Genomic DNA, 13,676 nt, shown 5'->3' on the forward strand with positions numbered 1-13,676 from the left:
AATACTATGGTTAAAGACATTATTTCACAATCTTTATGTTAACTCCAAAAAGAAGATGTAGTAAGATGACGCATGAAGGTAATTATGTAGTAATTTCCTAAGTGTGCAGTCTGCTTTTTAAGATGTATACATAAACTAAACACATACATGAATAGAAAAGGTCAGAAGATATATTCAGACATCATTGAAGATTCAGTCAAGTCTCTGCCCCTCCTCAAGTGGAAAGCTCTGGAGTACTTTTCCATGTGTCAGGGAGACATCAATAGGTTCCTTCATGAGCCTTTTCCAGCAGTTGCTCTCAGGATAGTGAGCCCCGGAAGAATGTGGTACTGTGTGGAGTCCTGCAGAACGCTGTGACTGGGATCCGGGTGTTTTTTACGCACTCGGTGTAGCTTTCCTGACTGTAGAGACTACAGCCAATTTGTTCAAGAGAATCATTGAATTCTTTTGTGTTTATGTTCTTTGTTGAAGGCCAGACTTACACGAAGCTCAGCTACCTTTGAATTACTTCCTTTTTTTTTAAAAAAAGGAAATGATCAAATTTGGTGGGGATGTACATATTCATATATGTTTTCACCAGCGGGCCATAGCTGAGGAGATTAATGTATGTATTTACCAAATTCATTACTCGCTAAAATATTGCTGAATTTCGTTGGTCAAAGGAAAATGAATTGACCAGATTAAGTTGTGAATGGAAGCTATGGAAAGTTGTGTGGTGGAAATTAATGTACTGTATCATACCAGATGACCCCCCCCCCTCTTTTTTTAATAAACTGAAATACTGAGAACACTGAAGTTAATGTAATGGACAGGTCTTCAAAGTATGTGTGATCTTTGGCATAGCTTTTTTTTTAAAATTATGTTTTTATTGATTTTTTTAGAGAGAGAGAGGAAGGAAGAGAGAGATAGAATCATCAATGTGAGAGAGAAACATTGATCGGTTGCCTCCTGCACGCCTACTACTGGGGATCGAGCCCGAAACCCGGGCATGTGCCCTGACCTGGAATCGAACTGGAACCCCTCAGTCCATGAGACAGCACTCAATCCACTGAGCCACACCGGCCGGGCTGCCCTAACATTTGAAACCTAGAGTTCTTAAACCCTCTATATGACCAAATAATATTTGTCTGGACCTGTGTTCTTGGTGAAGGTATTTAAAAGATATAGTTGTATTAGATAGCAGTGGGAAATGACTTCTTTCCAGAATGAAAATTTTGGACTATATTGTTTATTTTCTATATTTGATTTAGAACATGTGTGTTTAATGTTTTGCAGAGATTTTTAGGAACACGTTGGACTGCCCAGTGTTTGTATGATTTAAATTAAGCATAGTTGGTCACTGGAGACTTAAAATCATGTGGTATAATTTTATGCATCCTTTCATGCCATTTGATAAACAGGCCACCATCATTTCCCAAAACCAAAACCAAAAAAAAAAACCCTGTAAACAAGTTGTGTTTTCCCTCCTGTTGCAGATCGGTGGGTGCTGCAGCCTCACTGTGTTCTGTGTGCGTGACAACAGGCTAACGCGGATCCCTGCTGAGGTGTCACAGGCCACAGAGCTTCACGTCCTGGATGTGGCCGGGAACAAGTAAGCATGTTCTGTTTGTTTTATCAAGAGAAAGAAACAGCTGTTCACCCACTCCAAACTTTGCCATGTGTCTGCCATCTTGCCTCGCTCCGTCTGATAAAATAGACACCAATTGGTGCAATGACCCAGGTGCCGGGAAGTTCTTAGTCCAGGTGCTGGAGCGACTGAGCCAGGTGGAGTAGAGATGGTCAGGGATAGCCTGGGTGTGGGGGACTTCACATGTAAGCGGACGCTTCTGTGGACGTGCTTCCCAGAGCAGCAGCACCGTGATGGCAGGGAGGGAGCAGTGCCCGGGGACCCAGAGACTCGGCTTCACCTCAGCTGTTATGTCAGCATGGGCTCGAGTTAAACTAGCTTTGAACCAGGGGTCTTGAGATGTCATGCTGGTGACTCTGACCCCTCCGAAACTGTAGACATGATTGCATCTGGGGACACTTTTCTGGTGGGAGGATCCGCAACTAGTGTTAGAATCACCGAGTGAGTCATAACTTTTAAAAAAGTGAAGAGTCACAGACTGGAATCCCCAAGATTACAGATGCAACATTTCTCAAGTGCTGGGGTCAGAGGTCGTGTTAGACTGCTCACCATTTTCTGGAATATATCTGTTCTCCGCCTGTGTAGAATATTGGTTTGTTTCAGCCATTCTGAACTAATTTTATCACCTCAAGTGTCATATGCACCCCCCGCCCCGATCTGCAAAACTGTTCTGTGTAGCTGGGACCCTCTTCTCTATTTCTCTACTTTTATTCTTCATCACTTACACTTTTATTTTCTCCAGAAAGCATTTCTCTCTCTGAATCTGCACTTTTAATTACCCCAGCATAGCACTGATCATCGCCTGTTTGCATGTGTGTGACCCTCCCAGCCTAACATTACCTGGAGGTGGGTGTCACGGTGCCTTGTCCCTTTACAGTACCTGGCACATAGCAGGTGCCTGAAAAAGGCTCAGCATGTTAGTTTTGCAGCATGAATAGCAGGACACTTCAAAATGCCTTGTATCACAGCCTTCACTGCCAAGAGGAAATAAGAAATGCTTTTGCCTGCTATATAGTTAGAGGGGAGAAGCGCTGAACCAGGGGAGATGGCCCATACGTCTGGGAGTTGAGTCCTGAGAGCCGAGGAGCCAGTTCCTGAGGTCAGGCTCAGCCGCCATCTTTCATTCCTACTAATGGGTTAGACAGAGTGCTCACTGAGCAGCACGCAGCAGGGCCTGCAGGTGAGTTATGCCTCCAGGAGTGCTCACCCTTTCGGAGTTAATGCTTCCAGGACATCTTGATGGATTCTTTAGACCTCTGAAAACTCATAGTTAATTAGAGTTGACTGTTGCAAACTGGAGCTTGAGAAGGGTGGTTTCCTGCCCTCTGACCTCCAGCAGTAGAAGCTCAGTGACTCCCCACACTGGTGAGCGTGGATGCACACCGCCAACCTTGAGCAGAAAGATGGCTCCGGTGTCTAAACACTGGTTCTCACATGAGCGAAAGCCCCATTCTCTGGTACCTGGAAGAAGGGAAAGTTAAATTTTTATTATGCGTGGGCTGGGGTGGGGAAAGCCAGTTAAAGCGTCGACTTACATAGCTGTCATCTGAGTCACTTAAGTGTGTCATTTAGTCCATGTATATAGAGATTAATAACCAAATTTTAAGCCTATTAAAATATTTAATTACTACTTATTTTAAAGTATCAGTATAGAAACTAATAATAAAAAAAAGGACTACCACATCAGCTTTTTAGTTTGCAGAATTGTCACACCATGGGAAATCGTACCAAATGTGAGAGATGTTTCTGCCTGTTCTCTCAAGCATACAAAAATAGCACATGGCCCAAGGAGATTACATCTTAGTTTCCAAAAACTTTCTCTGATAAATTTGATACAGTGAATTACAGCAAGGATGACTATAATATGCCACATGGACAGTAGGCCATCAAACCTTCTGGTATAGCAACAGAGCAGGTGTCTTGTAGCATCGGGTACCTGGGGACAGAGAAGACACATTTCTTTATTTCTTAGCCTCTCTTCCATAAGAATATCCACCAAACACACAAAAATTAATGTTTGAGGATCTTCCTTGCAGTATCAGTAGTACCAAATACTAACAGTGCTGTCAGTGGGGACATAATTTACACCTTTGCATTTTATAATACAAACAATTAATTTAAAAATATTAAAAGTTACCACCTCACAACTGTTAGCATGGCTGTTATGAAAAAGACGAGAAACAACAAGGATTTGGAGAAAAGGGAACCCTTGTGCACAGTTGGTGGGAATGTAATCTGGTGCAGCCACTAGAGAAACAGTATGTGGAGGTCCCTCAAGAACATAAATCAGAACTGTGGCCAGCAGTCCCAACTGGCTGTGTGTCCAAAGGAAATGGAAACAGGAGAGCAAAGAGATATCTGGACTCCCATGTTCGTTGCAGCATTATTCATAAGAGCTACGATATGGCTAAAACTCTGTCATTAGAATATGTGGGGGGTGTGCGTGTATGTGTAAAATGGGATATTAGTCATGAGAAAGAAGGAAATTCTGCCATTTATGAAAACGTGGATGGACTTTGGGGCATGAAATAAGTCAGATGGAGAAAGACAAATGTTGTATGATCTCACATGTGTAATGTAAAAAAGTTGAACTTACTGAAACAGACTGTAGAATGTGGTTGCCAGGGGCTGGGAGGGGTGGTGGGGGGAATGGGGAGATGTTGGTCAAAGGGTACAAACTTCCGTTACAAGATGACTTAAGTTCTGGGGATCTAACATACAGCACGGTGCCTGTAGGTAACAATACTGTATTATATACTTGAAAATTGCTAAAAGAGTAGATCTTAAGTGTTTTTACCACACACACACAGTGGTAATTATGTGAGGTAATGGAGGTATTAACTAAGCCTTCTGTGGTAATCATTTCATAATATATAAATGTACCAAATCATCATGTTGTACACCTTAAACATACACAATGTTACGTGTCAATTTTATCTTAAGAATTCTTGGAAAAATAAATAAAAAGACAAAACACAATACAACAGTATAGCTGTGTTATAAAATACTACGCAGTTAAAGAATGAGGTATTTCTCTGTAGTGACATAGCAGGCCCATGATACCAGTTCATAGAGCAAGTATACTTAGTGTTTTCATTTTTGTTCATGTTTAAAAAAAACTTATCTGTGCAGTACATCAAAATATTAATAGTGGTTCCCCTAGGGGAGGGGCAGAGATTTGGGGTTACAGGGGGCTTTCACTTCAGATATTTTAGTGTGTTTTTTTTTTTCTTTCACTGATTTGGTGCTCTCGGTATATCTTTAAACATTTCTGAAAACTAGAAGTTCTAATAGGAGGTAACACGCAGATGAAACTAATTGTAAGAAGTATGCAACCACCACGGTACTTGGTATTACATTTTTCTGTAGACCATGTTTAGTTCCTAAATAAACTTGACAAGCAGTTGCTGTAGTAGTTGAGGTGGGAAGGTCACTTCAGGTTGGGTTGGTCATGGGCGTAACTGGATACGAGAGGCTTATGGTTTGCTTCTTCATTTGCTTTTGTCCTTGTACCATTGATGTAAATAGTAAGGATTGGCCTTTTATTTTGGGGGGGAGGTGTGTGGTCCTAATAGAACGTGGAGATGTGTACAATGGAGCTATGGTTTCTTGTGTTGATTCTGTAGTGTACAGAAGGTTTCAGAATAAACCAAAAATGTATTATTAACTTGTCTGGAAAGCAGGGATATATAATATCTATTTATCTGTTTTCCGTTTGTGTGGGGGATGGTTCACCCCAGAGAAACAGAGGAGTGTGTGTGTCTGTTTCCCCAGACTGTAGAGAGTCAGCAAGAGGGTCAGCCCAGCCTGCGGGGTATGTGTGCAGACGGGGCAGGAAACAGGGCCTTTTTTTCTCTGACATCACAGGAGCACCTCTGTCCACAAGACATTTGTGAACAGGCTCATGTGTTCTGAGGGCTGGGTCAGCAACAGCCAAGTTCGAGCTGGCCCTTGTAATCTTTGCAGGGAAACTGGCATTTCAGGCACCAGATTAATCTTACGTGGCTTGGTTGAATGTGATTATAAGATCTGTTACAGAGTCTGGTGACCTGTTTTAGCTTTTCCATATGACTTTGTCATCCTTAGAAGCTGTTATTTATTATTGATGCTCTGTCTGGCCTTTTATTTATACATTTGCTTTAGCATTTAGCTAGGAAGCCAGTTATTAGTCTGAGACGGTACGATGACTGCGTTTGAATGTCTATGTTTTGTGCCAGCTTTCAGATCTCGGGGTTTTTTTTTTTCCCTTTATGTTCTCGTGATTAAGAAAGGTAGAAATGCTGGCTATAGATTTCTTAAAACTTTAAACATTCTGGAGTAAAAGAAATAGGAACAGACTTTCAAAGAAATGATCCTTCTGTTCAATAACATGAAAAAGAGTTTAGTGTACTTTAAGGTTTCATAGTTATAAGGATATTTGTTTAAAAAACCACCGTCACAGTGCATGGCAAATACATGTCTTATGTCTTTAACTTCCTTGCATTTGAGTGTTGACAACCTGTGGGCAGAGGGAGAAATACTTGTTAAAAGCATGCGTGATCTCACTTGCTGTTCCCCTTGGGGGGCAGTATCTCAGAAGGGGTGGTGGGGTTAGAATGTGCTGTCCCCTCAGATCCTCCGGGCATCCCTCTCATGGTCTGAGCGTCTATTTCACTGCACTGGGCAGATTCTGGGATTAAAAAATACATATTTCTCACCCAGTTTGGCGCTCATATGTGATGCATAGAGACTTTTCAAGGGTACTTAACATGTACGGTTCTCATGGATGCATTGACTTCAGGACCCAAGTCCCAGGTAGATCAGTTCCTCTATGCTTTCCACCTAGTACACATGCGTGGGACGCCTCCGTCTTCACTGGACTTGCTGTTAGGAAAAGAAAATCGTTTCTCCTCTTCATGATTCTTACATTAAAAATCTTGGCAGAACACATGAATTGTTCTTATGAAAATGTTGACAATGCATTTGTTAATACTCTCTATGCACGCTTTGATAATTTTTTACTTCATCTGTTCAAGTAGTTTAACCAGTTTGTGCTTACATTTTCCTTAGATTAGCTTGATATTATCAGAGTACACCTTCTCTTCATATCTCTACAAGATGTTCTATTTTATTTTCATAAGTCTGTCAATTCAGACTGGTATACAGGCAGGCCTCGGTGATCACCGTGGGTTCGGTTCCAGACCACTTCAGTCAGATGGGTATTACAACGAGGCAAGTGTGATCTTTTTGCTGATGGAGGCTATTGCCTTCAATGTGTAAAAAACACATCGGTGAAGCATAGTGAGGCAAGGCGCAGTGGAACAGGGGTGCCGTGTGTCTCATAATATGGTACTGACGTGCTGGTGGGATGTATAGGCCGGTCTCCCCATGTGGTAACAGGCAGGTGCACACTTTGTAAAGAAAGAACCTCAGGAATGCATGCTGCCTATCATTCTTTATGGGATTAATGGGCCAGAGATTTCTTTTAAGAAAAGTTGCCTCATTTAGTAGTTAACAGAATGTGATTAGCTTACGAAGTCACTTCTAAGACTGATCCATACTTTAATACGTGGAGTCATCCTTACAGTGAAAATACTTGGTCAAATCTATCCTTAGGTTCTTTAAACCTTGACTTTCTGGTATCAACATGGGTCTGGTGGTTTTCAAAGTGAATTAATAACTGGTATAAAGCATTGTTCTTACTAAGCAGTGTTTTCACCCTCAGTGCGATTAGCATTTGGGGCCAGATAATTCTTTAAATACTTTTTTAATTGATTTTTTAGAGAGGAAGAGAATGAAACATTGATGTCAGAGAGAAACATCATTCGGCTGCCTCCTGCACACCTTCTGCTGGGGATGGAGCCTGCAACCCAGGCATGTGCCCTGACCGGGAATCCAACCAGGGACCTCTCAGTCCATGGGACAGCGCTCAATCCCCTGGGCCACACTGGTTGGGCAGGGGCCGGAAATTCTTTGTAATGAGGGCTCTCCTATGCTTTGTAGGATGCTTAGCAACATCCCCAGCCTCTACTCACTAGCAGCCATAGCACCCCCACCAAAATGTCTAAGACATGGCTCCCTAGGGCAAAGTCACACCTGGCGGAGAACCATTGTGCTAAGGTCATCTTTGGCGATTACCAAGTACAGGGTTTCTGGTAGTGACCTTGACTGAGTAGATCTGACTGGTTACAGCCAAGCTGTGAAATACTTGTGCAGACATAAACATGAACCTAATCTTTAGGTGTCACATTACACTTTTTAAAGTGCTTTACAAATATACTGTCTCTTTTGAAACTGAAACAATCTGATATGGATATTAATTATCACGTAGGAGTCTGAGAAGTGGGAGCTTCTTGAAACGGAAAGATAAAAGTTTAGGATGAATACCTAAAATAATCTCCCTAGAGAAAGCAAATGGAGTCCATGAAAAAAATTCTTTTAACCTTTATTTTAACTGCAGCTTAAATTCTTCAGCATCCCACGCATCTCCTCCTTCTCATCCTGATTTGCTCATGGAAACAGGTAATCCCACAGGCTCACGCCAGCCCGCCCAGTGGAGGTGTTGCCATGGGCTGCATAGGAACTCTGCTTCCACAAGTACACTGACTGTTTTTCTCTTTCAATTGAAACCTCCCGGTGCAGGACAGAGGGTGTGTTCCATAATTCCCTCATTGTTTGCCCCGTGGCCTGGGGGTGCTGATGAGCCCGGTGATAGCACAGAGGGAAGCACAGATACCTAATGAGTCTGCCTGCACAGCATAAACCAAGTATCTTACTCTAAACAGAACATCTTTTTAAAGGTTTAACTCGCCCGGCCAGTGTGGTTGAGCATCAAGGCATGCACCAAGTGGTTGCAGGTTCGATTCCCGGTCAGGGCACATGCCCAGGTTGTGGGCCAAATCCCCAGTGGGGAGCATACAGGGGGCAGCCAATCAGTGTTCTCTGTCATCGATGTTTCTATCTCTCCCTCTCCCTTCCTCTCTCAAATCAATAAAGAAAAAAAATTTTTTTAAAACGGTTTAACCCAATCCCTGGAGGTTGCTTTTCATTTTTTTCTGTTTTTTATTGACAGAAATGGATTTGATTACAACTTTTGAGATCTGATTTCTTCTCTTGTTTTAAATTAGGTTGTCGCATCTGCCCTTGTCTCTGACAGCCTTGAAGTTGAAGGCTTTGTGGTTATCTGACAACCAGTCCCAGCCTCTGCTCACGTTCCAAACGGACACAGACCTCACCACAGGAGAGAAGATTTTAACCTGTGTCCTACTTCCTCAGCTGCCTTCTGAACCGACTTGCCAAGGTAAGTTCAAGGACCATCTTCATTTGGCCACAAGAATTAGCAGGAGTTACCATCTTGCCATCAGACCACTTAACTCTCACATGTGACCACATTTTGCCCAATTCTGCTCCTAGAGCCTGTCCAGGTGAGGTCACAGTGGGGCAGGTGAAGCCACTGTGCATCTCCTCAGGGAAAGTTCCCCTGCAGCTTTGCAGAAAAAGTACCACTCACACCTATTTATCGTGGCTAAAGTTCCTTAAACAGCCTGTAGGTTTTGAATGATAGCTAAGGATGGAAATACAAACACTCCCGAACAAGGTAACAATCACTTAAAATCCAAACTGGTGGTTTGGAGGATTCGTATTGAACACCAGTGGCAAACTTTCTGAGCCAGTGAGTTGTTTTGAGTCATTGTACGTTTGTTTCGTAAATTATGTGTGATTTAAAAAAAATATTCACACAGCCCTGGCTGATTTTGCTCAGTGGTTAGAGCGTCCGCCCACAGACTAGAGAGTCCTGGGTTCGGTTCCCGCTAAGGGCACGTACCTCGGTTGCAGTTTGTCCCTGGCCCTGGTTGGGGTCGTGTGGGTGGCAGCCGGTCGATGTGTCTCTCTCTCTCTTCCTCCATCTCTCCCTCCCGCTCTATTTGAAGATACATGCAAAAAAAAAAAAATGTCCTCGGGTGAGGATAAAAATTAAAAAATATTCACACAAACATCAAATTGCCATTATATATCCTTTGCTAGGAGCTGATTTTGATGGAAGAGAACTAGAGTGCTCTGGAGAATGGGAGTCCCATAAGTGGAAGGTCACCAAAGCCACCTTGCCATTCCCACCCTTGTTAGATGAGTGTTTAAGATCCCAAGAGAAAAATGTGGTAGAATGTGTTACTGAGGCGAGCACTAGTATTCATCCAGTGCAGTACTGGCGCCCGACACGTGCGGCCCCACCACGTACTGCCGCCCCACACGTGCGGCCCCATCAAGTACTGGCGCCCACACGTGCGGCCCCATCAAGTACTGGCGCCCAACACGTGCGGCCCCACCACGTACTGGCGCCTGACACGTGCGGCCCCACCACGTACTGGTGCCCCACACGTGCGGCCCCATCAAGTACTGGTGCCCGGCAGATGCAGACCCCTTGTGCACTAGTATCCAACATGTGTAGCCATAGCACTCTCATGAGAAAGTTAGCATATAGAAAAGAATCAAGAAAAATTACTCTACAAGTTATTAGGACATGCTGTAGTGAAATAGTAAACATTAATTTAGCAGATATTTTATATGATCTCAAATAGAATTATGCGCCATTGAAAAGAAGCAGCAACTCTGCCCCAGGTCGTTTTCTTTTTGTTTTTAATATTTCACATTACTATATAGCGGTTGCCAGTCACAGGAACCCAAGGTCCCTGCTGATGTGGTCTTTGTCATGACAGAGAACCTGCCTCGCTGCGGTGCGCTGGAGAGCTTGGTGAGCGACGTCTCCGACGAGGCCTGGAATGAGCGTGCAGTAAACAGAGTCAGTGCAATCCGGTTTTTGGAAGATGAAAGAGATGAAGACGACAATGAAACGGTATGGAAATAGAGATTCTTGGTCTCCGTGGAAGTTCCAAATATAAAAGCCTTCTGAGATTAAGAATGGCACCTGATAAGGGTTTCTTGTATTTTCAGTTGGTCTCTTTTCTGTTTTGCCTTTAGCATTTTAGAATTTTTAGAAGACAAAACTAGGTACTTCTAGGGATGGATTCACCAGATGTGTTTAAGGCAATTGGAACGTCTGTGTTTTTTGTTTGAATAGTTTATGGTGCTTCTTTTTCTTTATTTGTGATAGTTTCCCCTCCTACCCTCACTGTTCTCCTGAAGTTGAATTTTCTTTTTTGTTGTTCCCAGTGAACTGTCTCTCCCCGCCTTCCACCCCCATGTGTAGCAGCATCATGTTGACTCCCATCCACACTGTGTGATGGATGCAGCTTGCCTTCTGGCACTGGCCTTCTTTCTCTTCTTCATGTTCCCATCCTGCTCTTCACCGTTGTGCAGAGTGCTTGTGATCTTAGTTGGATTACTTAACGAGTTTTCAATCAGAAATCAGGAATAGATTTGAAAGTGCCTCCCAGCCAGCCCACCTTCTGGAATCAGCGACAGTCGCAAGCTCTTCCTGCAAGTCGACTCTGGCTTCTTAAACTCTTTGCGAATTGAGGTTTTCGTAAGCAGAGCTTCGAGGGAGTACTTGCAGCCCTCAAAACAAAGGGTGGTTGTTCAATTATTATCTGTTATTCCAGCTGTCACCAGACATGATTTTATCCACTTACACTAATAGAGTGCAAAATAGGAATCAGGCCTGACGGGATAATCTCAATATAAATGACTGTAATGCTTATCTCATGACTTCTGAGAGGGTGATTTTTCTTGCCAGTTACTCCATTGCCTCTGTGGTGCTCTGCTTTTATTAGCTTACGTTAGCTCCTCCTGGAACTCCCGTACAGACTGTCTAAAAGAAGTAAATGCTCTTTTATGAGCTAAAGAACACGTCACATGAAATAATGTAATTTTTAAAATATTGCCCCTACCCTGTTACTTCACTCTAGCTCTTTGGTCTTCATTAGGAGGTGAATCTTCTTCAGCAGGTTATATAAATGGCACACACAGCAGCCAAGTAAGAGAAGAGGTCCTGCCCTAGCCGGTTTGGCTCAGCGGTTAGAGCATCGGCCTGCAGTCCAGAGAGACCCGGGTTCGATTCCCGTTAAGGGCGCGTACCTCGGTTGCAGTTTGTCCCTGGCCCTGGTTGGGTCGTGCAGGTGGCAGCCACTCAGTGTGTCCCTTTCACGTCGATGTTTCTCTCTCTCTCTCTTCCTCTCTCTCCCTCCCGCTCTATCTAAACAAAGAATGGAAAAATGTCCTCTGGTGAGGATTTAAAAAAAAGAGAGAGAAGAGGTCCTTTCCTCTGCCTCCCTCAGGGCGTGAAGGAGGCCAGAGCTACTCGGTAACGGAACATTACAGTGATTTTCATTTAGAACTTTTTACCGCTTCATCTTTTTTCCCTTCACACCCCACAATTACATCTGGTAGATCTCTTACTTTTTTTCTCCCAGCTCGTGGAACATTCTTGTTGCAGTAATGCCCTATTTTAAAAACTACCCTTTTATTCTGAAAGTAATCCTCTATCTTGACTAGATGAATTCTATGCAACACTTTCATCTTCCATTAACTCCTAGGAAGCAGTTGTAACTGCCAGAAAGCTTGCCACCCCCTCTGGCTCCCACTGTGGGAGAAGGTAGGGTTTGTATTGGGATGGCACTACCCGGAAGCTGCGTGTTTGAAAGAGAAATGGAATAATACCGAAACGCTCACTCACTGTCTGTTTTCAGAGAACACTTCTGAGGCGGGCCACCCCACACCCAGGGGAGCTAAGGAACATGAAAAAGACAGTGGAGAACTTACGGAACGACGTGAATGCTGCTAAAGGATTGGATTCCAACAAAAACCAGGTCAATCATGCCGTTGACCGAGTGACCACTTCCGTGTAGAATTCCACCTCCAGCTTTTACCTCCCGTGTCTTCCCCTGCTGTGGAGATGTTCCTGTCTTGCCGAGGAGCCTCCTGGGGACCTCAGTCTACACCAGAACCCCGGGCACTGTGCATGGGCTCCCCGCGGCGCCGTCTGGACGCTGCTCTCCAAGGAAGTGCCTTACTCAGCCCGTCCACTAGTGCTCTCCCAGCGTGACTCCGTTCCTTTTCCTAAACCTCAGTTGTTTGTACTAAGTAGAATACACTACTGTAACATCTGACCTTTGTTTTTGTCTTATGTTGGGGCAAGGGAGCACAAGAAGGGGAATTTTATCCTTGTCCCTCCACAAAGTGCTGGAACATTTTGAACCCAAGTTCTCCTGGACCTACTGATGAGAGATAGTTTTATGTATGGGGAAAATCGATACTTTTTTAAATCTTTTGGCAGCTCAGATGGTGTAAATTTAAAAATTTTGTATAGATATTTCGTAACAAAAAATATGTATTTCTTTTTTGTTATTTTATCTTGAAAACGGTACATATTTTAGTATTTGTGCAGGAAAAAAAACAGTCCTAAAGTATTTGTTTTCATTTGTACCATCCACTGTGCCTTACTGTGCCCTGTCCTGTCGAACCATCGTGCACCACGGCGTCCTGAGCAGGGAGACCAGACGCGGAACGCGGTACTTTTTAAAGCAGTGTTGGATTTTAATTAGTGACCTACCTGGTGAATTTGTTTTTAACCAAAAAGAAGAGTTACCACTGATTTGTAAATTATATTGGATGCTTTTTAAAAAGATAAACCAAAGGATTAGGCTGCTAATATTTGATTTCTTGTACTTTAACTTTTTATAAATGAGTGTCTCATAAATGAGTGCAGTGTCTAAGGGTTCCTACTCAGAAGGTCTGTGCCATTTGGAAAGTAAAGCGGAACAGAAAAGCTCAAAAAGAGAAAGTTGGTTTTGAAATTCATGGGTAAATAAATTGTATACTGCAAAAGAAAGTATGATTTTACTGAAGAAAGCTTTAAAAGTTTTATATTGAGATATAAAACCACAATAAAGCAAAATAACCTACACCATAATAGAAATGTTGCTATCTTTATAAGTGCAATTTAATTGTAAATAGAGTGTGAATCAAAGTGTAACAATATTGCTTCAAGTTTTAATTTTAATTATGCCAGTTTAAGGAGTGTGGGGTATATTTTGGTGTGTTTCCATTGATTTTTTTTTTTTTTTGGCATGATATGATAAAAGAGAAATGAAAAGCGCCAGTCATCATGTGGTAT

The 13,676-nt window shown here is 42.9% G+C and overlaps 1 protein-coding gene across 1 annotated transcript in view; it reads left to right on the plus strand.

Annotated features, from left to right (window-relative positions):
• Window positions 1–13,465, plus strand: part of LRRC1 (leucine rich repeat containing 1) — a 127,518-nt gene extending 114,053 nt beyond the window's left edge. Inside the window, exons 11-14 of the mRNA XM_036248945.1 lie at window positions 1,476–1,591; window positions 8,734–8,906; window positions 10,321–10,457; window positions 12,250–13,465. Of these exons, the coding sequence (XP_036104838.1) occupies window positions 1,476–1,591; window positions 8,734–8,906; window positions 10,321–10,457; window positions 12,250–12,408 (585 nt within the window). The 3' untranslated portion in view covers window positions 12,409–13,465. The remainder of the gene's footprint in view (window positions 1–1,475; window positions 1,592–8,733; window positions 8,907–10,320; window positions 10,458–12,249) is intronic.
• Window positions 13,466–13,676: the final 211 nt, after the last annotated feature.

The sequence above is a fragment of the Molossus molossus genome, unplaced genomic scaffold (genome assembly GCF_014108415.1).
Source record: "Molossus molossus isolate mMolMol1 unplaced genomic scaffold, mMolMol1.p scaffold_m16_p_8, whole genome shotgun sequence".
NCBI classification, from domain to species: Eukaryota; Metazoa; Chordata; class Mammalia; order Chiroptera; family Molossidae; genus Molossus; species Molossus molossus.